The sequence below is a fragment of the Zootoca vivipara genome, chromosome 3 (assembly GCF_965207765.1).
Source record: "Zootoca vivipara chromosome 3, rZooViv2.hap1.1, whole genome shotgun sequence".
NCBI lineage: Eukaryota > Metazoa > Chordata > Lepidosauria > Squamata > Lacertidae > Zootoca > Zootoca vivipara.
The window spans coordinates 34,858,260-34,884,251 of NC_142586.1; the positions used below are offsets into that span (position 1 = coordinate 34,858,260).

General features: G+C 42.9%; 2 protein-coding genes across 4 annotated transcripts in view; one reads left to right on the forward strand and one right to left on the reverse strand.

Annotated features, from left to right (window-relative positions):
* SMAP1 (small ArfGAP 1) overlaps positions 1-18,907 on the forward strand; it is a 58,117-nt gene extending 39,210 nt beyond the window's left edge. For both annotated transcript variants that reach the window (XM_035109668.3, XM_035109669.3), the window contains 5 exons: positions 412-496; positions 6,368-6,498; positions 11,980-12,145; positions 15,394-15,734; positions 17,939-18,907. In XM_035109668.3, the coding sequence (XP_034965559.1) occupies positions 412-496; positions 6,368-6,498; positions 11,980-12,145; positions 15,394-15,734; positions 17,939-18,076 (861 nt within the window). In that variant the 3' untranslated portion in view covers positions 18,077-18,907. The remainder of the gene's footprint in view (positions 1-411; positions 497-6,367; positions 6,499-11,979; positions 12,146-15,393; positions 15,735-17,938) is intronic.
* Positions 11,370-25,992, reverse strand: part of B3GAT2 (beta-1,3-glucuronyltransferase 2) — a 242,474-nt gene continuing 227,851 nt past the window's right edge. The window contains exons 3-5 of one of the 2 annotated variants that reach the window (XM_035110598.3): positions 19,495-19,643; positions 19,320-19,409; positions 11,370-12,642 (exon numbers count right to left, since the gene is read on the reverse strand). In XM_035110598.3, the coding sequence (XP_034966489.1) occupies positions 19,323-19,409; positions 19,495-19,643 (236 nt within the window). In that variant the 3' untranslated portion in view covers positions 11,370-12,642; positions 19,320-19,322. Of the gene's footprint in view, positions 12,643-18,945; positions 19,410-19,494; positions 19,644-25,992 lie in introns of those variants that run through there. The other variant, XM_088665847.1, reaches the window with a different exon arrangement.

Consider the following 25,992-nt stretch of genomic DNA (forward strand, 5'->3'; position numbering starts at 1 on the left):
GACAGTAGTTGTTTAGTGGTGAAGTGTGTGAGCTGTGGGCCAGGAGGTCCCCAGTTCAAGTTATGCTTCAGCTATGAATGTGCTAGGTAGCTTTAGGCAAACAACTATTCTCAACTCTCCATCTGCATTAGGAGAATAATAGGAAGGCTGTTATAAGGATTGTTGCAATAATGTATGTGTAGTATTTTGATCACTTGGAAATGTGCCATTATAACACTAGCTCAAACACTGCGACGAAACATTATATTTTGTCATGCTTTTCGCCAAACCACCTCCTGTACATGCGAGTGACACTAATTTTAAAGACAAGAGGTTAAAGTGAAATGTGGGACTGGATGAGGTCTGTTATTCATGATATTTTGGTTTCTATCAGAATCTTAATTATCTTTTCCTTTTCTTAAAAAAATAAAGCTTCCAAAGAAAGAGGATCAACAACTGGAACTTAAAGCAAGTCCTAAGAAAGTTCCAGAATCCACTGTCGATCTCTTGGGACTTGGTAAGTAGTTAATTCTTTGTTTTGCATTGCAAAAAAAATGGCAAGACCTGTGCTGCAATAATTAAATGGGATTCCCCCCCCCCCCCACATGCTGGAAAACATTGTTGGTTAATCTGTAAATGGTGTTGTAGCCTGCTAATTTACTTAGAGAGAAAAACTGAAGCAGATCTGTGCCGTCTACTAAACTACAAGTAATGAGCTCCTTAGGGATGGAGAAGCTATCAAAGTGATCTTCAAAGGACTGTGAGCTCAAACTTTTTTAAAAAAATCTGTTGTTTAAAAATAGTCTTGTTTTATTGAAGTACAAACCTTTCTAATATCCAAGTGAACCTTGTACAGGTTCTGCTGTATGTCCCTATCCTAAATAACAATGCAACAATGTAACTAATTTTGCCTGCCCTTTGTACAGTAATTAGATTTCTTAAATGGTAGCTCCCTCCCAATTATTTTTGAAATTGGTGAGATAGAAGCTGGTTGCGAGGTGAGATAGCACGTGCTTTTCAGAAAATAATAAAAACGGAATGCTTCTAGGAACTTGTGCAAGGCGAGTTTCCTTCTTATGGAATGTCCAGAGTTTTTTCCTGTTTTACCATATTCTTATGAAATGTCCAGTTTCTCGTGTCTTACCATATTCAAAACATTTTATAATTAATTCCTTCATGATGAACTGCTCAAAGTCCCAGGCGTTGGCCAACATTTTCAGAAGTCTAGCTGTAACCTAAATCATATCATTCCCAAGCCAGCTCTTCAATGTGGAGCCTAATCAGAAACAATTCTGCCTGAGTACTTACTTAATCCAAACCTGTTTACTTATTCCTTCACTTGTATTTTGTTTGGATGGTACTCCAGTGCTACTGTGTATTCAGTCATTTCTGTGCAGGTTTACTGTTGAATTAGGGATTATCCCCTTCTTTCACTACATTTGGGCTTTACTTAAATTTTTACCTTGAAAAAGCAACTGTTTACATGTCAAATGTTTGCTTTTGTTCAAACTAGTCTAGCATTCATGGGATATTATTTTTTAGAGTAGAACAGACTAAGTTTAACCAACCTGAATAACTTCTGTTAGCTTGCCATATCTTAATTGTGTAACTAATGCCTCTTCTAGTGTAGGAGCTTGGAGTCTTGAGTCTTGTGATAGACTGAAGTATGAAATACCAGCGGAGAAAGCAAATGACAATAAATGTGGCTTAGATTACATATTTTTATTGAGCCAGCACATTGATGGAAATGTACAAAACAAGTTTCAAACATTTCAGGCTTGGCTGCACCAAGAGGATAGGTTAGCCTGTTTCATTTCAACAAGTCTGATGCATTTTAAGTACAGTACAGTCATACCTTGATTGTGGAATGGAATCAGTTCTGGAAGTCCGTTCGACTTCTGAAAATGTTAGAAAACTAAGTCGCGGCTTCCGATTGGCTGCAGGAGCTTCCTGCACTCAATTGAAAGCCACAGAAGCCACGTCGGACATTCAGCTTCCAAAGAATATTCGCAAACTGGAACACTCACTTCTGGGATTGTGGCATTCGGGAGCCAAAACAGACGAGTACCAAGGTGTTAGACAACCAAGGTACAACTGTAGTTTGACTCAAGAATCCTGTTCCTCTAAAACACTTGCTGTAAATAAACTTCCAGTTGAACTAAAAATATAACATGATTAAATGGCTTCTGCAAACATACAAAGAAATCTTAATAAGTTTATATAATATAGCAGTTTTGGAGGAGAAGTTAGTATCTCAGAAATGTGGATGTTCTGTCCAAATCTAGTTGATCCAACAGCTTAGGCCCCATCTTTACTACACATTGAAAGCACTATCATACCACCCAAGGAATCCTAAGAACTGTCGTTTGTTAAGGGGGCTGATTCCCCTCATAGAGCTTCAGTTTGCAGTTGAGGATTGCTCATGGCAGTTATGGAATTTAAACAGCTCCTAATCCCTTAGCAGTTCAGGGAAGCAGTCCTCGCTTGTTGGTTAGGCTTATCTGCCTTATTCTGAAGAGCAGCAACTTACCGTACTCCCCTTGTGCCTGTGCACAGCAAGGGCATCACTTACCTGTTACTGGTATGCTTTGCCATCCTCGCCTATCTGCATTTCCTCTTCTGCTATAGATCATTACGAGAAGTGCATTCATGCATTACAAATATAAAGGTACCGGTACTCTAGAAGCTGCTGCATTGTTAGAATTTTTAGCTTTGTTGCATCAGTATATAAATATCACCCCAGTAGCCGAAGAACTCCAGCGGAGTTCTGTTTTATTGCACGGGTGTGAATAGATGGACCATAAACATAAACCCCAGGTACAGGTAAATCACATTCTCTTGAGTACTAACGGCCTTACATTCTAAGAGGATAGTTATAAATATAGCATGCTTATCAATGTGTTTCATAGTTAGGTGCTTTGCCAGAATGACTGTGGTGGTCTCTCTGTGCAGAACTATACATCTTGTCATCTGCTAAGTCATGCACCTCAGTGAACCAAAGAATTTTGGTTCTTTTCCAACTCAGCATCCTTTTTAAAATATAACTACAGACAAATAATTGTCATTTCATCATAAGTATATAAAAATAAGTGAAATGATAGATCTGTAGTAGATGACCCTTGGGGGTCCCTTTCAACTCTACAGTTCTATGATTCGAAGAATAGCAGACCTGGGTTTTCCAAATGACACACCTTATATTGTGAGATGTTTTGCAACGCTGCAAAATGTTTAAGTATTAGCTTTTCCATCATGTTGAAAGGTTGAATTTGCAAAAAGAAGCAAAACTCGTTTGCCATTTGATGCATCATTTACCAGTTAGATGTACCACGCAAAAAACAAGAGATGAGTATGGATGGTTGCACATGTTGAAGTAACCATCACAGTGTATTAGCATTAAAATGGATAGTCCCAACCTTTCTGTGGGGGCATAAGTAAATTACTATGCTCTTTCACTTCAAATTTATCATAAGAATGATGGAAGATAAGAAAGATGCTTATTGAAAACAAGTGAAATATGTAACCTTATTAACCTTCAATTACAAGAAGAGCAGAAAGCAGTTCAATAGATATCAGAATATGACTGCTAATCAAATAAGCTAGCCAGCCATTTTCAGAGGATGCCTATCATGCTTAGTGTCATTTACCCACCTCAGAAACAATACCTTGCCTGGAAGCTTTCTGGGTAAGCAATATATCCCTTGAGATTTTTTGGTGCAGCTTATTCTCCTCTGCAATTCTGGGAATGCAGCATTAATAATAAAGAAGTTCTCTGGGCACTTTACATAGACAGTAAAATACAGAAGACAATTTACAATAAAAACCCTTTAAAACTGAATAATAAATCACAAAGCCCAGATTTTGTTTTTGTTTCTTTAAAAAAAGACAGCTAAAATCAGCATAAAACACAGCAGCTAGAACTGTATGTAGCAAGGGAGTTTGGTGCAACAACCGAAGCAGCTGCTAGGTTATTTATCTCCAGTACCCTGTACTCATAAGGTATAAGTAGGTTCTGTTTAGGTATCTCTAGATGTGCCATCTCTGATTTTGTCTCTTGAAACCTTTTTAGGTTTTTCCCCTCAAACATCTGCCATTACTCATATTGTAGTGAACTGCAAGGTCAAGCCTAGATTACTTTCTCCCTGTAGTAAAATAAAGTGAGGAACAAGTGGTAGATTGTGTTTGTGTGTGTGTGTGTGCCCAAGACACACTTACCGGATTGAGATTTTGACTTTGTATGTAACTTCTGAACAACCTTCTTGTCAGGTGTACATTTTATAGATTTATATGCAGCTGTTCAGCAAAAACATGTTTCCTGAATGGGTTACAGAAATGGAAATGGAAATAAAAAACCCTTCTACCCCTGTTTACTCGTACTCATAGTTGCCCAAACTTGTTTTGAAAACCAGGTTTTAGTTTAGCTTTAATTTTGCCATCTTTAAGTTATTTTCCTAGCTAGAACTAGAAAAGGTTAGGAGTAAGATGAATAGGTATTCTGCTGTATTGTAATGACTATATAAAAATTCATTGCATGATGTTACTATCTTATCTCTTTATCCTTAGCTTTGGCAACTCCAAAATATAAAGCATTCAGAGAAAGAAATGTGTTTTCATTAAGGATCACCAGTTAGAAATGGATGGCCAAAATGATGAGGATGAGGATGATGATGATTCTGCTCCAGAACATAAGAATTGGGGAACCAAAAATATATTCAAAGATTATTCTGGAGCTGGCTAGATGCTTGATTTCTACCTTGAGTATTCCTTCGCTAAATATGATTAGCAGCACCTGTGATCACTTCTTATGCCACTATTCACAGAATGTGACAAAAGGAAGCGGTCAGATCTTGTGCCAGCCCAAAAGCTTTTTTATCCTCAGAGGAAGCATTGGGAAGGTAGCTTGTTAGTACTTGATAAAGAATTGCTGTTATTGTGGAGGTTATGCTTGAAATATAAAAAAATACCAGTGTTAAGAAAATTGTTGTGGTTTGTATTGCTGTGATACATTTACCTCCTCCCCTCAAATTCCATGTTATCAGTAGGTGTTAATCTTTATGGGTTAATAAGTATATAAATTGTGGCACATTTACAGTTGCTATGGGAACCAGAACTCTGATTGCCTGACTTCAGTGTAGAATCCCTAGTGTACAGTTGCAATAGTGCTTTTGCATTTACTCTCATAACAAGAGAAGAATGAAGTGAGCAAAAATACCCCAGTGACTGCTGAAATATGCTGTTCATTTGCCACTGAAGGGCTTGCTCATTGAGAACGAAAGTATATTATAAAGGCTTTATTCTATATATGTTAAAATACTTGACTCAAATCATGTGAAAATACAAAATAGGATCTGTATAGTATCCTTCTAGGCCAGCTATATAGAAACTGTAGACTTTGTCCTCTATTCTCCATTGTAACTAGGCATCTGTTAACCAGTATGTACTTGTGGGTCTTTGGGCACCCTGGATACTATTTTTGGACTTATCAATAATGGTGTTAATAAAGAGCTGTAATATGTCTTATTGCAGCTACACAAACTTAAAAATTAAGTGCACACACAATGGAAGATACTTTTATCGATTCAGATGGAGGGCAGGGAAGCCTTGATGGTAGGTCATAAACCTGAGTTAATCAAGAAAAATAGTTTCAGAATGTATCAGACAGTGCTGGTCTGATTTGAAGGAAGATGTTGATAATGTGAAGAAGTTTAAACTTTGTAGTTATTTTCCCTTTTCAATAAGTATAGACTTTCCTTTGAAGATACTGGGAATAATGTTGCACGGAAGAAAGAGATCTTTCTTCCATTGTCATTAATGAGAGGGAGGCGTGCAAGGAGGTTCTTTGGCTGTAAGAATAGCTAGGCAGTTGAACAATGGCTGAGAGAAACTGCAGGGTCTTTTATCTGTTGCAGCAATGTATTTGTTGGCTTGATTTATAAGCTATGAATCCTGACTCAAGAATTTACAACTTATGTATCTAGTAGTGATATTTTCCAAACTTAAAATTTATATAGCCAATTATTGCAGTGCTTATGTCCAAAGGGTTTGGTTACTTATGAGAAGGATTTCTATTTTAAAAGTTACAGTGCTGGTAACCAGCAGTGCTTTAGGCAGCTTGTAGAAATGTGTAATTCTGCTAAACCAGCTTAGATGCCATTAAGTTGGCCTCAGGCTGTGTTTTAATGCGTTCAAATTTTGCTAATTACGTTGGCATGTTGTGGCTTTTAAATTACGATGAGCTGGCAGAATACTAGAGGAGCCTTTCAGTGTTTATGAATGCTTGGGTATTTCTACCAACACGGGATACCTTTAAGCAACGGCTTGCTTTGTACATACTTTGCAATTATCAAAAATTTGGTTTAACATTTTTCCTTTTAAAACACTGTCATTTAAGATGGCCCTGCCGATTCCTCCGTTACAAATGGAAGCATCACAACTCCTGCTGCGGTATTGAATGATGACCTGGATATATTTGGCCCAATGATCTCTAACCCATTGCCAGCCACTTCTATACCTCCTTCTCAGGTAAGCAGCAAAATTTAGCATGCTAGCCCTTTTAAAAATTTCTTGTTGATTGAAATGTTTACATTAGAAATGACAAGCCTGCCTAAAAATATAAAGATGAGTTGTATCAGCTGTCCCATTAAAATCACTTTCATCTTCTTACTAGAGAGATTGGCAGGCAGTGAAGCTTGCGTTGGTTATAGACACACAGTTTATAAGCCCATGCCCAGTGTTAGCCTAAGAAAGAAGTTCTTTACATTTGAAACAGCAGTGGGAAAAGAAACTGGCCATAGAAAAGCCAGTGTCAAGTAGCCCCTCAATTTAAGAAGAGAGCTCAATTTTACTCATGCATTCCATATTTTAATGCACTTCAGCAGCTGGCCTCAGCAAAAGCATGCTATTAATATGAGTACCAATACCTCGTGTAATTTTTCTTCAAATATTATAGTATGAGGCATCTTGTAGCTCACTAAGTGCTATAATATCTGTGTGGAGAGGGAAGCTAATATTTAGTCTTAGGGTGGTTTTAAAAAAAGGGTTAGATACAATTCCTAGATGTTCAGTCTGTCTTGGCTATTAAACCATTACAGCTATCATTCATCTTTTGTTTAGAGGTATTATGCTTCAGACTTCCATAGCTCTGGGATGAACATCATCGATATAAATAACCAACCTTTCATATTTATGAACATCCCTGAGGGATTTAACAAGGCTTTGCCTGGATCACAATGCTGAGTGGAGTCCAGTGACCTCATTAGTAATATGCATAATAGTATAAAGGCACAATATATTATCTATTAAGACTTGGTGTTAACTCTCTCAGTAGCTTCCAGACTAGTGATAACTAGATGATTTCAACAGAGGCTCACTATTAAGAGGTTCATTATTCAACATCTTTATCATTATTCAACATCTTATTTAACATCTTTAACAATGACTTGGATGATGGGCTTGAGGGCATCCTGAGCAAGTTTGCAGATGACACCAAATTGGAAGGGGTGGCTAATACCCCAGAGGACAGGATCACACTTCAAAATGACCTTAACAGATTAGACAACTGGGTCCAAAGCAAATAAGATGAATTTTAACAATGAAAAATGTAAAGTACTACACTTGGGCAAAAAAAATGAAAGGCACAAATACAGGATGGGGGACACCTGCCTTGAGAGCAGTACATGTGAACAGGATCTAGGAGTCTTGGTAGACCACAAACTTGACATGAGTCAACAGTGTGATGCAGCAGCTAAAAAAGCCAATGCTCTTCTGGGCTGCATCAATAGGAGTATAGCATCTAGATCAAGGGAAGTAATAGTACCACTGTATCTGGTCAGACCTCACCTGGAGTACTGTGTCCAATTCTGGGCACCACAGTTCAAGAAGGATACTGACAAGCTGGAACGTGTCCAGAGGAGGGCAACCAAAATGGTCAAAGGCCTGGAAACGATGCCTTATGAGGAATGGCTTAGGGAGCTGGGTATGTTTAGCCTGGAGAAGAGAAGGTTAAGGGGTGATATGATAGCCATGTTCAAATATATAAAAGGGTGTCATAGAGGAGGGAGAAAGGTGGTTTTCTGCTGCTCCAGAGAAGCGGACATGGAGCAATGGATTCAAACTACAAGAAAGAAGATTCCACCTAAACATTAGGAAGAACTTCCTGACAGTAAGAGCTATTCGGCAGTGGAATTTGCTGCCAAGGAGTGTGGTGGAGTCTCCTTCTTTGGAGGTCTTTAAGCAGAGGCTTGACAGGCATATGTCAAGAATGCTTTGGTGGTGTTTCCTGCTTGGCAGTGGGGTTGGACTGGATGGCCCTTGTGGTCTCTTCCAACTCTATGATTCTATGATTCTAAGGTTTAGTGGCACATTTTGGAAATGAAAATGCTTTCCCATTAAAGTGTGCAGAGGCCTAGTTAGTCCAGCTGATCTCTTAATGGTTTGTAGATTTATTGATCTATGACTCTGGCATGTTTCTAATCTGCAATTTTAATTGTTTGTTGTTAGTGAACTGAAAGTGGGAGTGGTCAGGTGGGCTGCCCATGTCTCCTTTTTGTTATTTGATTTAGGGTGTATATTTTCCTTTTGTGATATTATTACATCTGTAGCCCACATTGCCTCCCAAGCATCTCATACATGGTTCTCACACTTCCTATTTTATTCTCACAAGAGCCTTGTGAAGGAGAGTTGAGTAGGTTGAGAGACAGTGGCTGGCCCAGGGTCACCCAGTGAGCTTCAAAGATGAGTGGGGATTTGAACCCAGGCCCTAGTCCAGAGGTGCCCAAACTTTTTTCAAAGAGTGATGAAGTGAACATGCATGAGGGCTGACCAAAATTGTTGTGTTTTTTTTTGGATTGAAGTTATTTAGCTTTTCTTACAATTTTACCCCAAAGTTGTTTAGCTTTTTTTAGGATTGCAGTTGCTGAGCTGTTTAAAGGATTTTACCCCAAGGCATATACAGCTACAGAGGTCAGATTAAATCGACTTGCAGGCCAAATTGGGCCCCCGAAGCAGACTTTGGACATCCCTGCCCTAGTCCAATGCTCTAACCATACATCACTGTTGTTCAATCTTCTTGATGTTGTCTCTTTAAAAATTGAAAGCTCTTAAGGGTAACAGCTTAATTCCTTTTTCGTGATATGCACTGCTTGCTCGCTCTTTTGCTAACTCACTTTGTGCATGTAATGCTTTCTGTTACTCTGCTCTGAGGCTTAAGCTCCTTACCTTATCTTTACAAAGAACAGAACAAAACACTTTGAGTGGAATTCAGCGTAGCACTAAGATTTTTCCATCAGGCAAGGAGAAATGCTCTTGCTGATGGAACTATCTCCCTTCTCCTTGCCCTAGACCAGGCATCCCCAAACTTCGGCCCTCCAAATGTTTTGGGCTACAATTCCCATCATCCCTGACCACTGGTCCTCTTAGCTAGGGATCATGGGAGTTGTAGGCCAAAACATCTGGAGGGCCGCAGTTAGGGGATGCTTGCCCTAGACACTGAAGTTTCTCCTGACCCTCCAAAGTTGAATTTAGGGAGGCAGGGCAAAGGGGGGGGGAGTCCCATTGCATTAACAGGAGTCCTTCTGCTAGCAGACAAGTTAGTTAAATCCAGCCCCATGGCATTTTTTAAAAGTAATTTTTCCATCAACTACTTTCCATTTTTAGGAAGGTGAAGTGCTATCTAAGTGATATTTGACCTTGGCTTGTTTTCTTCTCCTTTTCTGTTCTTCCTATGCCCCATTCTCTTGCAGATGGGCAGATTGTAGCCCTTCAAACAGGAACTCTTTCTCCTTTTGCTGTGTAGTGCTCAGGTTATTTTAGATACTCTTACATTTGACAAGTGAAAAATTTGAACTCGTTCCAGTAGTAGAGCAGACTCTTGAGGCACATGAAAGGTTAACAACTTTTATTACGGCATAAACTTTTGTGGACTATAGACTGCTTCCTCAAATGTTAATATATATCAGATGACTTGAAGGTGTGAAACCACTTCAGACGAGAAAAAATACAGAGCACTTTTGTATATTTTGAATCCCTGCACAATAAAAAATTTTCAGTTGTGAGTGGTGAGACTTTAGAAATTTGCCGGGAGAGAGCTTTCTAGCAGTAGGAGTTTTTCAGTTACATTATACTAGTCCTGAGTCCACCCATAGCAATAGTATTTTCTCCTTCCAATGAAACTGGATTAGTTCTTTTCTGAGGGCCCAAATTGGGTAGAGGGTGAGCATTCACCCCACCACCTGTTTACCCAAGCATGCCATCCATGACTGTTATTCCAACCTCTCTATGTGCTGAGCCCCAGGGGGAAAGTATTTTGGAACTCCCTCCCTTCTGTGATCTGGTGGGCACCTACATTTTAAAAAAAGTTGTAGTTGCCAGTTGACCTTGTTATTTGTCCAAACTTTTATTGGAATCTGATCCCAGTATTGAATTTCTAGTTGGCTGCTTCTGACCTTGCATACCTTGATTTTAGTAAGTGTATTGTGAATTTGGAACTTATTTAAGCTACAGCTCTGAAATCACTGTGTAATGAAAAGTCAGTAAGAAATGTTCAAAATTAAATAGATAAATGAGCAAAGTAGCATATACATGATTTCCCTACAGACTTGGTATAGCAGCTGGGCCAACATCACTAGGAGATTTGAACCTAGGTTGACACATTAACCATGCTACCACCTGTTTCTGGTTGGTTGGTTGGTTAGTTACTTGCATTTCTTCTCAGAGCTGCCATTCTTACAGACATACTAAGATTTATGGAAGATATGCTTTTCTTCATGCTCCATTGAGGTCATAAAAAATGTGAGAATTTCTAGTTTCTAAAGGTGCAGTTCTTCCTTACAAAGACTACTGAACCATTCAAACTGTGACCTTTATGCACTGTGTGGAACATGGGGCAATACAAAGTTTATCCTTTTGTGGTTCTGCTTTTAAAACAAATTTGAAGTCTTTAAGAATCTAAGCTTCACAAACCACTTGAGATCTTTTTCAAAAATCTTTTTCTTAAGCAGTGACCCTAAAATTAAAACTGGCAGCTTCCAAAACTTATCTTACGCAGTTCTTGTAACCTTGCCTTGAATTAGTTGAAAGTAATAGATATATGACAGTAGTTCTGCTCAGTATTTCTTACCATATGAAATTGCTTCATGTGATCACTACTTTCTTTAGATTACTTGAGAAAAATTATAAGCAAACCAAAATAAAGTTTATCTGATGGTGTTTTCTCCTGGAAAAGGGTTTGCATGTAATGCAGCCAAACAAAGACTGTACTTGCAGTTACATGGAGGCAAGTAAGAAGTAAAGGAGAATAAACCCACCAAGAATCTGGGACTAGAATAGAGATGATGAACAGTTGTAATGGGTGTATGTGTGCATCACAAGTAGAACAAATTCTGGAAGAGACAATCTTTATGCAATTGCTTTGTAAGCTTTTTATTTAAAAACAAATGGACAAATAATGAAATCTTCATACTGTGTGTATGTTTATGTTGGCAAATATTTGCTATGTATACAGTGGTGCTGCACCGCATAGACTATGAAACAGAAGCATGAATGTGCATCTTCAAACAATTGCGTGTGCACATCTGATGATCCTGGGCCAGTCAAGGTTATCAGATGTGCATATATACATGTGGAAGACATAAATTTTACATGCTAGCCATAGGTAATAAATTTGCTGTATAAAAACGTGTAGCTGTTCTACTTTTGTTCACGTTGCGTATTCTGGGTTATTTGTCGTAATATATGTCATTGTGACTTGCACAAAGGAAACATTGGTAAATAATTAGTATTGTGCTATACATATGCAGGCATTTGTTCGTTAGTGGGTTTTTTGCAACGTTAGGACATTTTCCTTTACAGTACAGTACTTACAAATTTTGGGGATGCTTGTAATTGGAAAGTTTGGTTACTAATACAGTAACTAAATCTTTGCATTCTGTTTGAAAACACATGGCCCTTTAGCTAATCAATTTGGTGATAATGGTTTTCAGTAATCTCATTTGACTTTCTTCCTAGACTGCTTCCACTAACACTGCAGCTGCCACCTTATCTGCTGCATCTGGAGATCTAGATCTGTTCACTGAACAAACAAAATCAGAAGAGTCCGCAAAGAAACTGCTCTCCAAAGACTCCATCCTGTCATTATATGGCACAGGTACTATTCCGCAGCAAAATGCTCCAGGTAATTGGTTTTCAAATTTATTTCTAAATGTCTTAATTAAAAGTTGTGCCTAGAACACATGGTTGGGTCTCTCTCTCTCCCTGCAGCAAAAAGTGTGCATTAGTGATAAGTGGAATTTATTTCCCCCTTTTTATCATTAAAAAACTAACATCAAGCAGGACGCCTAAAGAAGGAAATTATTCAAAACTGAGCATTGTAATTTGAAGGCTATAGCTATTCATAGAAAGGTTAGGAGCCGATTTGGAGGAGGTTTTTATTCAGAGGAGGGATCTTCTTGGTGCGATTCTTCTCACTGTTTCCTTTGTAGTTCTTTGTAGTAGCTACTCCTCATGATCTTCAATATGCTCACAATCATTAATGGTTTTATCAGGGTTACTATTATTGTTATTACTGTTATAGCAACATATCTGCCAGAGCTGGTCTCTGCTATTGAAAAGGCTCTGGGGCTGCATTCCAGAAAGCTTTGACTGCAATTTAAGGTCTCCTTCCATGAAATCCTGTTGGAAACAGTGGGGGGATGAATATAAGAAGCAAATAGCTTGAGTGGGAAAGTAAAAGACTGTGAAGGGTGTGTAAAATTGGATTTGAGGGCAAAAATAATAAGGAAAGGTGGAAGAGGAGATGACCCTCTAAACCCAGAGGTGGGGAACCAGAGGGCCAAATTCTTGCCTCCCCTTACCCTTGTGGACACCCACCTGTCCAAGTGATCGTTGTTGGGACTTCAGAGCACCTCACAGGGCTTGCAAGGAGCTGTGCAGTGCTTTGAAGTGCTACTGATAAGCAGACTTGGTCACCACCTATTTGTTGATGGGCAGTGACTTCAAGCCTGCTTTCTGCACAAGTCAGCCTGTAGGCTGGAGTTTCCCCACTCCTGCTGTAAACCTAAACCAGAAACCATAACAAATCCCATAATCCACTTCCGGCTCTTTCCCAGGTCTCAGGAGAGTGGCAGTCATCAGATTCTGTCATTGCCCAGTTCTTGGTTTCTCTTTAGGAGCTGTTGTTTATGGGGCCAGGTGGGTGGAGCAGGAGCAAGAGAGTATTGTGGGAGCCAGTGCCTTGCCTCTGCAGGTAGCCCAGAGTGTTGTGGGGTGAGGGAGCTATCCTAGCTTGCAGGGGAATAGAGAAGGAGCAAAAGGTGGCAGCAGCTTCAGGGAAAGCCTGCTTCCTCATCTCCTTCAATGACACAGCCACAAGATCACCAGGCCCAACTTTAGGTACTACTGACAACTAGGTGCTTGGATTTTTGCGCCCATGTTTCTTGTTATAAACCCCATCCACTTTAAATGTCTAAGGACTGTGGGTTTGTCATTAAATAGATTCCTTGCCAACATTCATTGAGCCACATGTACCGTGTTTCCCCTTTTTTAAGTCGTAGTCATAATATAAGCCATGGCAGGATTTTTAAGATTTTTAAAATTTAAGACATACCCCGAAAATAAGACATAGGTCTACCTGCAGGCGCCCAGCAGCGAAGGTGGGAACGGGGTCCGAGGACGCCTCTGGCCAAAAATTAAGGGGGGGTGTCAGGGAGTTCAATTTGGGGGGCGGAGTTGGAGGGAGGGAGACGCCGCTGACCGGGCTCGTTGCCTTTTTCTTTTCACGTCGTTTTTTCCTGTAAAATGCCCGCAAGCCGGCTAAGCAGGAAAGAAAAGGGAGACGACTCGTGCGTTTTCTCTCCCCCCCAACCACCACCCTGAGAAGCTTCCTTGATCCGGTGCTGGGCGCCGACCCGGCAGGCCGCTTCCTTGATCCGGCGACCTGCCGGGTCGGCACTGATTAGCGCTGCGTGGAGCACCAGATCGAGGAGCCGGTCTGCAGAGTCAGCGCCCAGCAGCGCCGCATGGAGCATCGCCTCCTCAATCCAGCACGGTGTTGCTGGGCGCTGACTCTGCAGACCGGCTCCGCGATCCGGTGCTCCGCGCAGCGGGGTGATTGGCGGCGGCGGCAGCCGCGCCGCCGGAACGTTGTGGGCTGCATGGCCCAAGGTGCCAGAGCGGCAATGGGGCGATTGGCGGCGGCGGGAGCCGTGGCGCCGGAACGTTGTGGGCCGCATGGCCCGAGGTGCCAGAGCGGCAATGGGGTGATTGGCGGCGGCGGGAGCTGCGCCGCCGGAACGTTGTGGGCTGCATGGCCCGAGGTGCCAGAGCGGCAATGGGGTGATTGGCGGCGGCGGGAGCCGCGCCGCCGGAACGTTGTGGGCTGCATGGCTCGAGGCAGAGCAGCGGCCGGAGGTGACGGCCCGCTGCAGCGTAGGTGACGGCCCGCTGTTTCTCTGGGTTAGGGTTAGGGTCAGATCGGGCAAAACGTGGCGCGCAGCGCAGGCGCGGGATAAGGGGCGCGATCCAGCCTCGGCAGCCCTAGCGACGGCGAGGAGGGCGTTGCGAGCTTGCCGCTGGATGAAGCAGCCCCACCCCACCCCCTTCAGAGTCTCCGGAGCCAGATCCCTTGGCACGATCACTTCCCGCCCCCACTGCGTAAGAGCAGCTGCCGGTGGAGCGCAGGGAGCCTGGAGGGGTGGCGAGGAGGGCAACCTGTCCATCTGCTCGCACCCCTCTCTTAACTGTTGTATGGTAACTTGGCAAAGAGGTTTCCCACCTCATCGTCCCTGCAGGCAGGCTGCCACTTTAGAGGGGAGGAGGGCAAGGGAGGGGGGAGTTCATTAATGTTTGGAGAGTCAGCTCGGGAAGGGGACAAAGGGAAGGCTTTAAAAGCGTTGCGAACGGGGAGATATTCCATTTTTTTCCAGCAAGGTGTCCCAATGCAACGGCTTGAGTATCTCCTCTTTTACGTTGCAATCTGCGCCAGCTTTCGCAACCGATAGGGCTCCAGCGCCGGCGCCCAGAGCGGATCTATCCCTAGACAGTTCTTCCTTCACAAAACCCAAGTCTTGTAGCGCCGTAAAAAAAAAAAAGACACCCCCTGAAAATAAGACACCGTGTGTTTTTTTGAGGGAAAAAAGTTATAAGACGGTGTCTTAAAAAAGGGGAAACACGGTAGATCTTAACAATATTTGTACACTGTCTTGAAGGAATAATTGAGCCCTCAAAGGTAGTTTACAAATCAGGAAATGAAATTAAGAATGATATAAGTAAAGCAGCTACTTCCCACCCCTCTGGATATCAGTTTTGTATTTTGCCTGATATAACGGAAGTTTGGTTGGCAAAAGCAGATTTCGTTTTTAGAACTTAAAACTTTGCTGACATAATGGAATTTACTCCTTTCCTCTTCCATTTTGCTTAATACAGGTGTATTCATGGGACCACAACCTATTCCCTTTACTGCACAACCACCAGCTCATTTTCAAGGTTTTCCAGCCATGGGAGTGCCTGTACCTGTACCTGTACCTGTACCCGCAGCCCCTGCAATGATGGGAACCATGATGGGGCAACCAGTGCCTGTCATAGGACAGAACACAGGCATGATGGTGGGCATGGGAATACCTAATGGTTTTTCTGTCACTACACAAACTGCTGGTTTGGGACTTCCTCAAAATGTTGGACCCCAAGGACCAATGGTGGGGCATGTAGCCCCACCACAGAAATTTGGTATACAGCAAAATCAACAAGCCCAGTGGAACCTTTCTCAGGTGAGAATGAATATACATTTTCTCCTCATGTGGGGGGAGGGTGCTACAGGGAGGAGCAACTTCTTAGGATTAAAACCCAGTTATGCATATAATGTGTAATAGAATTTAAAATAATAATAATAGTAAAAACCAGTTAAGCATGAGGTGCCGTGGTGCTGATTGCTAGGAAGCTATTGCTGCAGTTAGGAAGAATTAATTACACCAGCAGGACTGTAAATCCTGCCATATTGTATTTGTTTTCAAGATTGCTTTTTGGCATTATCATCCACTTTAAGCAATTTTTTCAGAAGGGTGCTAATACAAGAATGGCTTGGTAATTTTGGTGCATTACTCCTGGGAAAATAAACATGCAGTGAGGAAGGGTGACTAGCTGTCCCCACCTCAGTCTCTTTGTCAACTTCCAACTTGAAGAAAGCAACTGTCTCGGGGTGGGGTGGGGGGACTTTTGTGCAAGCAAAAAAGGCTTCCCACTGAAGACAGTAGCCTTCACAAGGTGGAAGAGGGCCGGACAGGGTGGAGCAGTTTCCGTATGCTTCAAAAGTTGGAATGTAAATTTGTTGTGAGAATGGTGTGGGAGCAGCTTCTACACTGGGTAACATCAGCAGGAAGAAATTCTTTGGGTAAGGTTGTTTTTCATGCCCATTGCTGCTGTCAGCATGGAAAGTTGCCATGTTAAACTATCCAACCACATTACAGTGGTGCCTTGCACAACGAAAAACTCGCTAGACGAAAGAGTTTTGCGTTGCGAGAGGCATTCGAAAGACGACAAAATTTTCTATGACCGCCACTTCGTCTTACGAAGCGCGGCCATAGAAAGCGGCAAAGGAAGATCAGCTGTCAGCGCAGGGAGCTGACAGCTAATCTTCCTTTGCCTCCGAAGCTGTGCTCAGTGTGGGGGGCGGGAGGCAGCAGCGGGAAAAGGTATTTTCCCCCCACCGCCTCTCGCCCCGCAGCCCCGACACTGAGCGCAACTTCGGAGGTCTCCGAAGTTGCGCTCCGTGTGGGGTGAGGCAGGCGGGAGGCGGCAGCGATAGAAGGTCTTTTCCCGCCGCCGCCCCTCGGCAGGCGGGATGCGGGGGAAACGCAGGATTTCTCCTGCGTCCCCCGTCCGACATCCGACACACAGTGGGGATCGTAGGGGCTTCTCACTGTGTGACAGGTGGGATGGTGGGGGGACGCAGGAGAAATCCTGCGTTCCCCCCACATCCCGTCCGACACACAGTGGGGATCATAGGGGCTTCTTAAGCCTCTACGATCCCCACTGTGTGTCGGGGGAGGCAGGCAAGACACGGTGGCGGGGGAACGTTTCCCCTTGCCGCGCAGCCGGCATGGAGCGCGGTTTCAGAGGTGTCCGAAGCCGTGCTCCATGTCGGGGGAGGCAGGCAAGACGCGGCGGCGGGGGAACGTCTTCCCCCGCCGCTGCTTCTCGCCGGCATGGGGCTTGGCAGAGGTGGGGGAAAGGCGCAGGATCGTTCTTTCCCCCACCCCGCCGGACAGAGCCGACAAAGCTTCTGAAGCTTCGTCCGATTCGGCTCTATTATTGGCAGCAGCGGCGCTTGTTCTCTTGGCTCGGGGAAGCGTCTGCCTGCCTTCCCCGAGCCCATAGGAACGCATTAATTGACTTTTAATGCATTCCTATGGGAAACGGTGCCTCGCTAGACGAAATTTCCGTAGGAAATTGAGTCCTGGAACGAATTAATTTCGTCTAGCGAGGCACCACTGTACTGCTTTTTGTGTTACTGGACTAACAATGCATTGGGTCAAGTAGAGAAGCAGCTTTCACACCACTCAGGTAATCTCTGCATTGACCTTTATTCTCCTTGACAAGACTTCTTTGTAGAAAATGCACCCTTTAAAATTCTCTACAGTGCTATAACTACTGATTTGCAAATATCCTTCATGTATATTATCTAAAAGTCGGAAACAGTATACTATTTATTTGCCATATTTCTACATTACCCTTCATCCACCAGGCTCCCTGGGTGGTTTACAGTATTCACATTAAAACAGCAGTAAGACCAGTCATAGGACAGTGATAAAATAAAACTAAACTTACTGTTGAATACAAATGCCCCTCCCTGAGACAAGGTGGTGTCTGTGTTTTCAAATAAAACTTGAGTCTGTCTTACTGTTTGAACTTTCAGTATGAAATTTGAGTAGCTGAACCCCTGTATACTAACTAGAACCATGTTTGCATTTCACAGATGAATCAGCAAATGGCTGGAATGAATCTGTCTAGTTCCAGCAATGTGATGGGCTTTGCTGGCCAGCCCCCAAATACAGTGGCAGGGTGGACTGGAACTTCCTCAGGCCAGACTCTCAGCACACAACTCTGGAAATGAACACTGCAATAGAAGTTTCATCTAGATCAGAGACTTGACATTCCATGCTCAAATACATCTAGTTTCCACGGTCTGCCCACATACATTGCCCACCCTCACCCCCTTCAATCTCACAGTTCTTCATATTAAGACATAATCTTAACCAACCGTGTTGTGGTCTGTATTGACTTAAATTTTGATGTAGTGAAAAGCAGGTTGGGAACACCTCTCATCAGCAGCTTTTTCATTCCACAGTACATTTGATTTCATGAATGATACCTTTTCAAAAGACCTTGGTGACCAACTACATACTCAAATTATTTTATCAGTTATAGAACCAACATTTGCATATAAGGGAAATAGATATCATGTAAGTACTATCTCTAATATGTAAACCCCACCCCACAAATTTCCCAGTAATCCTGTAGAAGGTACTGTATGAACAAATGTTAAATCATATAAATAAGTGTACATGTATCACTGAAACCTTTTTCCTTGTGTAAAATTGATTTTGTCCCATTATTCATGCCACTGTGATATTTTACTATGACGTGCTGAACAGATAAGATGGTTAGTGAAAGAGATAAACCTGGATGTCACTGTCACCTCATCAGTTTTCTTAAGAGTTGCCTGTGACAAAATGAGTAAATTTGGCTTAAAAGGTATGTACAGAGGGCTAATCTAAAGTATATTGCACAGCATTTATACAGGGTAACTCACTCCTCAATTGCACATTTACTTTTATTTTCTACAGCTGTATCCAGGTTTATGCCAGTAACTGTGTTTACATTTTATGGTGCCTCGTATCAATAAGCTGTTGCTTCCCTCTATTAAAGAAATCCATAAACATCATGTGATTTTTTTTCATTCTATAAAGACCTCTTATCTACTGTTCTTCAAAAGCAAAGCTGTTTAATTCAGGAACAATAAACTTTGAACATAATAATCTGGAAGCTGCTATTTTTAAATGAATTGGAAGTTTTGCAATTGTTTAGATCAGTCACTCTTTTACTGTTCCACTGCATTTCATTGAACGTCTTGTGTAAGAACAATCTAAGATCTGGATAAAGTACTAAAACAGATTAAATTTAAAAAAATCCAAACACATGCAAAACAAGTGAAGACAAATTACAGCCATCTGATGAGTCTTAACTGAGACTGGTAAAGTACATTAAGTTGTTGCACAAAAGCGAACTGCAGCTTAATTGTTGCATCCTTGAAACAGCTAAATATTTAATTTTGTTATGTCCCATTTTATGCTTACGTTTCATACTTCAATTTTGGCAAAGTCCAGGGGATACTTTGGCTCATTAGATAGATTTACCTTTTCTGTTCTTGTGTGCCATACAAGAACCTGAAAAAAAAGTTTAGGGTCAACAATTAGTTCTGGATAATCCACTATAGGACAGGTTCCTGTATTAAAACAGCAAAACTAATACCTTTGTGCAGTTGTTGGCTTTTGGTTCCAGCTCTTCCACTGTGGTGATCTGTCTGAGAAAATCAGATTCCTGCATTCCTGGTTGGGATCCATGGCGTCTGAATATCGCCTTAGGGTTGGATAAGATCACCTGAAGGCTCACAGCAAACCCTTTGTAAATCAAGATATTGTTAAATCATTAAAACCAAAGTTATAAACATTTCATACCTCTGATTTAGCTTTTTAAAAATATTTTTCCCCTTTTTTCTTCTTGCTAACCTGTATTTTGTAAACAAAACCCTAAGGGTGTTACACCACATCATGCAGCAGGATATAATTTCACTCCTGTGGTTGCCTCACAATGTATGCAGCATATCTCTCAGGCTATAAGCTGCTTTTTCTCATTTGGAAAAGTAGCTCCGCTTCTCCGTATCTGTTTATACTTTTTCTTTGAATGTGAACAGTGACCTTTACTGCAAGTTATTGGAATTTACAAGTGATGAAAAGCCTGCCTGGTATGAAAAATGAGATTTAAAAGCAACACATCTGTAACTAGTTGAAAATTAAATTCTGAAGTAAATGTAGTTGTTAATGAGAAGGCAAAATAAAATTGGCTTAGTGAATTTCACACACAAATCAGTATGTCATTGATACTACTAGAAGTGATATCCATTCATGATGAGTGTAACACCTATACTAATGCAGCCATAATCACCATTTTTTAAAAACGCTCTGAAGAGAAAGTGGTAGATAAACGGATCCTTATGTAGTACACTTTAGTGTACACCCCTTATTGTGGTGGTGTGGATGTCAAAGGACTGTTATTACTGGTGACATAATTTCTAGCATATAGCAAGACTTCCTAAAACTAGAATACTTGCTGTTGCTTCTATCATTCATTTCGCTCATATATATGAAATTAGGCCAATTGTCACAATTGAGCCCACTGAATGCAGAAACCGGGTGATTCAATTATCAGTTTAATTTGTGATATGTGAGCGTGTTATGCTATTGCATATGTCTAAATATACTAGTAGGCTTCCTGTGCACTCAGCAATTGATTTAAACAGGGAAGCATGGAAATGTAGTACCCTTTAGACATTTTCTCCCTATTCAGAGTACCAAAAATCTGTCAAGAGACTTTAACTGCTACTCATGATCTTAGTAAAGGCAGCAAGTTTGCCTTCCTGAATCTTTTGTACATGTGCAGTTCTCATTTTAGGGGGTTGGCCCAGAAGTGCTTTTCCAGAAGTCGAAGATATTTCCATGTTTGAAAGGGCTTGCACAAGAAAAAGATTCATGAGGGTGCTTCCATTTGCATAATGCATTACACATCACACAATTTCCTTCACTAGCTTTTGCAAATCTGCTGTACAACAGGACACTTGCCAACACTTTCCCTGTAAGTTCAATTTGGAATCCACTGCTTTCGTTTAAAGAAGTATTTGAGCTACATCATTCTACAGTGTGCAATCAAGATTCCTTTCTGATCTCTTAAAATGGGACAAAGAGACTTTAGCAGCATTTTTACCTGAGGCAGGACTTTACAACCTTCTACAGCTCAGCTGTGGGATGTAGGAAGCAACTGCCAAGCAAAAAGTTTGTTCAGAGGCTGTTTTCCTTTGCCCCTCTTCTGCATATCTGAAAGTAAGGATTTGGGAAGGGAACCCGCCCTGAGATTTGAATGCCAGGTGCCCCTATTGTCTAAAAGGTATCCTGGAACCAAATCAGTTAACTTGCTTAACTCTATCTTAAAGATTATGAATCAAGCAATTTAGTAATTCAGACCCAGAAATGCAGGGGCGAGGAAGTGTGGCCCTACATATATTGTTAAGATTCCCATCAGCCCAGCCAGTGATCAGGAATGATGGGAGTTGTAGTCCAACGACATCAGTAGGGCCATAAGTTCCTCACTACTGCAGTGCAGAGTAATGTTTTCCATTAGGCCCCCAATAGTGTTCAACTGCCTGTATGATGTATTGGATGGTCTCTAATAAAACTCTGCAGTGCTGAAAGAAGCACATTTGTGGTTGCTTAATGACCAGGTTTAGTAGCAGAGCCTTTGCAGTGCGTATTAATAAAACACTTATTTTAACTATACCGTGTTTCCCCCTTTTTAATACGTAGTCATAAAGTAAGCCAGGGCAGCAATTTTAAGCATTTGCGAAAGATAAGCCATACCCCGAAAATAAGACATAGTGTATCTCCATGCCTGCAGCAGCGCGGGCGGAGAGCTGAGCCAGCGGCCGGGCCTCTGTTGCTTCTAGCCCAGTTTCTAGTTTCTAGCCCAGCAGCTTGGAGCACCCAGGAGCACCGGAGCCAGCGGCCCTGCCTCTGCCTGGCCGAGGAGGCCTGCTGTTCCGCCGCCTGGAACCGGCTGCTGGAGCGCGCGGAGCGCCCAGCAGCCCCGGAGCCGAGCGCCAGAGCAAGCGGCCTCAGCTCCATCCAGCCGACACCGTCCCGCCGCGCGGAAACGGCTGCTGGAGCGCACGGAGCGCCCAGCAGCCCCGGAGCCGAGCGCCAGAGCAAGCGGCCTCAGCTCCATCCAGCCGCCGCCGCCCCGCCACCCGGAAATGGCTGCTGGAGCGCGCGGAGCGCCCAGCAGCCCCGGAGCCGAGCGCCAGAGCCAGCGGCCTCGCCTCCATCCGGCCGCCGCCGCCCCGCCGCCCGGAAACAGCTGCTGGAGCGCGCGGAGTGCCCAGCAGCCCCGGAGCCGAGCGCCAGAGCAAGCGGCCTCAGCTCCATCCAGCCGCCGCCGTCCCGCCGCCCGGAAACGGCTGCTGGAGCGCACGGAGCGCCCAGCAGCCCCGGAGCCGAGCGCCAGAGCAAGCGGCCTCAGCTCCATCCAGCCGCCGCCGCCCCGCCACCCGGAAATGGCTGCTGGAGCGCGCGGAGCGCCCAGCAGCCCCGGAGCTGAGGGCCAGAGCCAGCGGCCTCGCCTCCACCCGGCCGCCGCCGCTCCGCCGCCCGGAAACGGCTGCTGGAGCGCGCGGAGCGCCGAGCAGCCCCGGAGCTCAGCGCCAGAGCCAGCGGCCTCGCCGTCGCCGTCCCGCCGCCTGGAAACGGCTGCTGGAGCGCGCGGAGCGCCCAGCTGCTCAAAGCGCCCAGCAGCGCTCAGACAGCCCAGCAGCATGGCGCGCAGTGCCCAGCAGTGCCCCGAGCCAGCAGCCTGGCCCGGCCAAGAAGACCTTAAGGTGCTGTAAAAACTGTAATAACGTAAAAAAAATAAGACATGCCACCAAAAATAAGCCACCCTGTGGTTTTTTGAGGGAAAAAAGCAATAAGACGGTGTCTTAAAATGTGGGAAACACGGTACTTCAAAATAACAAGCTGCAGTGAGTAAGAGAGCCAGATAAGTGGGTTCAAGTAAAATCTTAATTCTATCTAAAACTTTAGACTACAGCACTTTGCAATTTGTTAGGAGAAATAATTCAGCTCAGAGCCAATATATTTTGGAAGGTTACATATGTAGGATACTGCCACAAAGACATACTCTGCAGCTGTTTTAGACTTCCAGACTTTCCCCAGCATTAATATTTTCTAATCAACTGAATATAAAGTTATCATTCTGTAAAAGCTTCTTAAGGAAGGGCAGCTGTGATATCTTAACAGAGGTGGGGAGAGAAAGTAACTAAGGCGGTCTACTATTAAGACAAATATCATTTAATACCCGAGTAAGGAAAGACAACTGTTTACTGACCCTAGAACAGACATGTCCATCGTGGATCAGGAAAGGCTTAAGGAGAAATGAGTATAGCTTCCTGGTATAGAAGTGGGCTGAAGTGGAATGGAGATGGGGAAAGGGAAAACTAATCTTAGGGGCAGCATTTATAATATTATTTTGCACCCATCTGATAGATCTTCAAAGTAATGCAGGCCTTATTCTGATCAAGTCCAGAGGATGCTGCTCAACCTGTTTCAATGGGTTACAGCTAAGGTCCAGAGAAGCCAATATTCTTGTGTCTAGCCGAGATCTTAATTTAGATAAAGCAGATGGAATACTGTTGTAAATGTCCACATGATGGCAGTTAGCGGGAAGTCCACGTTATAACTCAAGCTGTGAGTTGCCACACACCTAATGCACACAAACTTCCCTCTTTAGCTACCAATTCCATTTACTCCTTACTCTCATGGAGATTAAATTACTGGTGACATTCTGAATGCAGACAGAGTCACTGTCCCTTTTCCCAGCACACAAGTGGGTGGAGTAAAGTCTCAACAAAACATCTTTGGGCTTCCATCAAATCCTCTAGTATAACAGATGAGAATTAGTAACTAGGGCTGAGCATTTCAGGTTGCAGAACAGGGCAGTATTCCAGAGGACGAGCATGGAGCCTACAGATCAGTTTCCTAATGGGTGTTGCCTGCCTTATAGATATGGGGAGCAGCTAAAAGCCTTTAAAGTGGTTTCCAAAGGATTCTGCCCAATAGGGTGCCAAAATGCCTAAAGCCATCCATGAGATCGTACAAGACCTCTCACCACCACCACCACCCCCCACACTTGGTATGGGCAGTCAGGCATGGAACCATTGGAAGGCTAGTATTTTTTTGCAAGGCCAACTTTAAAAGATTCTCTATTTGGCATAAAGTTTCTCTGAATTCCAACTATATTCTTTAAAAAGCTGCATCCCTTTTCAAAGTAAAACAAATTGCATACTGAAATCAGGCCAACAAAAAAGGGAGGAAAGGATGGATTTTTTAAAAATAATGGTTGCAAATTCTGAAAACATGGTCAGTAAAAAAACTTTCCAGTCAGAGCATCTTCCCTATGGATCAAATTCTAGAGTTAATTAATCGACTAGTGATCATTGCTTGGATCCAAAGTTCACAGTTTGTGCTTGAGGAAGATGATTTTTGATAATTCACCCTGCAGCCCCAGCACCACCTGAAAATAGGCTATTGGGGGGGGGGGGTAGGGAACCCTCCAGAATAACAGGAGGAACAGCACAGGAGACAGGGGCTCTCCAAAAATCGCCTTCACACACACACATCCCAACCATTCATCTGGTAGAGAAGGCACGTCCAACAGGTAGATTGTGACCTACCAATAGATCACTGCACGTCTGTGGTAGATCACTGGTAGCCTCAGTGGCTCCCCCCAAAGAAGCTCAACAAGTTTGGCTCCCCTAAAAAAAAAGCTCAAAACTCTTGCTCTGAACCCCAAAGAAACAGGCTTTCCTCCCTAAAAAAGCTCAACAACTTTGACATGAACCCCGAAAAAGAGGCTAGATCACTGCCAGTCTTTGTGAGTAGATTGCAGTCTCTTGGAAGTTGACCACCCCTGTGGTAGAGAGTTTCTGCTGGATCTCATTCCCTTGCATAAATGGAAGGAGTCCTTCCATTCACAGAATAGATATTCTGGATTCAACTTATTACTTCCACGGTATCTTGTGAAGATATATTTGCCTGCAGAGCATAAAAGAAAACAGCAGAAGGTTCTCTGCATGCAATGTTTGATTGCACTTAATGTTATCTCTGCTTTTGGTCCTGGAAATAAACATTAGAATTAGAACAGCAGAATCAGCTAAATAGGCATTGCAGAGCCAATGGTAGTGAAAACAGGACAGATGCCCACCGAAGGCTCTTCTATGAGTTGCTGCCTTGCCACAGGAATAGTGGACAAGGTTGCCATTGGTGCCACTAAGTTCAAATCCCAGCAAGGGTGCAGAATGTTCCTCTTGCTATGTTTGCAGCTGTATTATTTACAGCTCTGAAAGGGGCTGGCAGAGGAGATAGCACCACTGCTTAAGTCAGTGCAAGCAGTGAGCTAGATAGACCATTGGTCTGACTATGTATAAGGCAACCTCCTACATCCCTAACTGGGAGTTCAATGGACAGATGTGGAATTTAACCAACATCCTCAACTGAAGCCAACTATCTTTGTTATAAAAAAGCAACAGAAGATGTTTTAAAAATGGACTAATTTAGATTGTTTGCATTGCTAATTAAAGCTAAAGGTTGCATTGATTCAGCCCAATGGTGATGATCTTTTGTTAAAGCTCAATGTGCTTTACAAGTTGAAATTACAGAGGAAGACGACTCTGTGGCCGTTCATCTGTGGTCTCTCTAACTAAAGTCCAACATATTAACCAGTACACCACCCCTTTGCCAACTCACTATATACAGTGACCATCTACTGATCCTAATAGCTCAGATATTGCTACATACTCCTACTCTTTTGTGTGTGGACACACACACATACCTGGATCAAAACAGATGCCTATGTGTACTTCAAAATATACCACTATGCTATTGCTCCTCACCACCACCCCACTCTCTGTGTTCTCCGAAATAAAGAAACTCATGGCTGACAGGAATACAGCTGCCACTATATCAAAAGCAATTCAGCCAGCGCTTGAGATGCTTCTAGAATACACCAAAGACTGACCAAGCATGTAGAGCTTTGCAGCTAGACAGCGCTATACAGTCACAAGCTGTACAGTGAAAGATTGATGAGATTAATTTTTGAACCTTCTCTGCCTTCGTGGTTGTTTTGTTGATTTCTCTCCCTTAAGCAGGG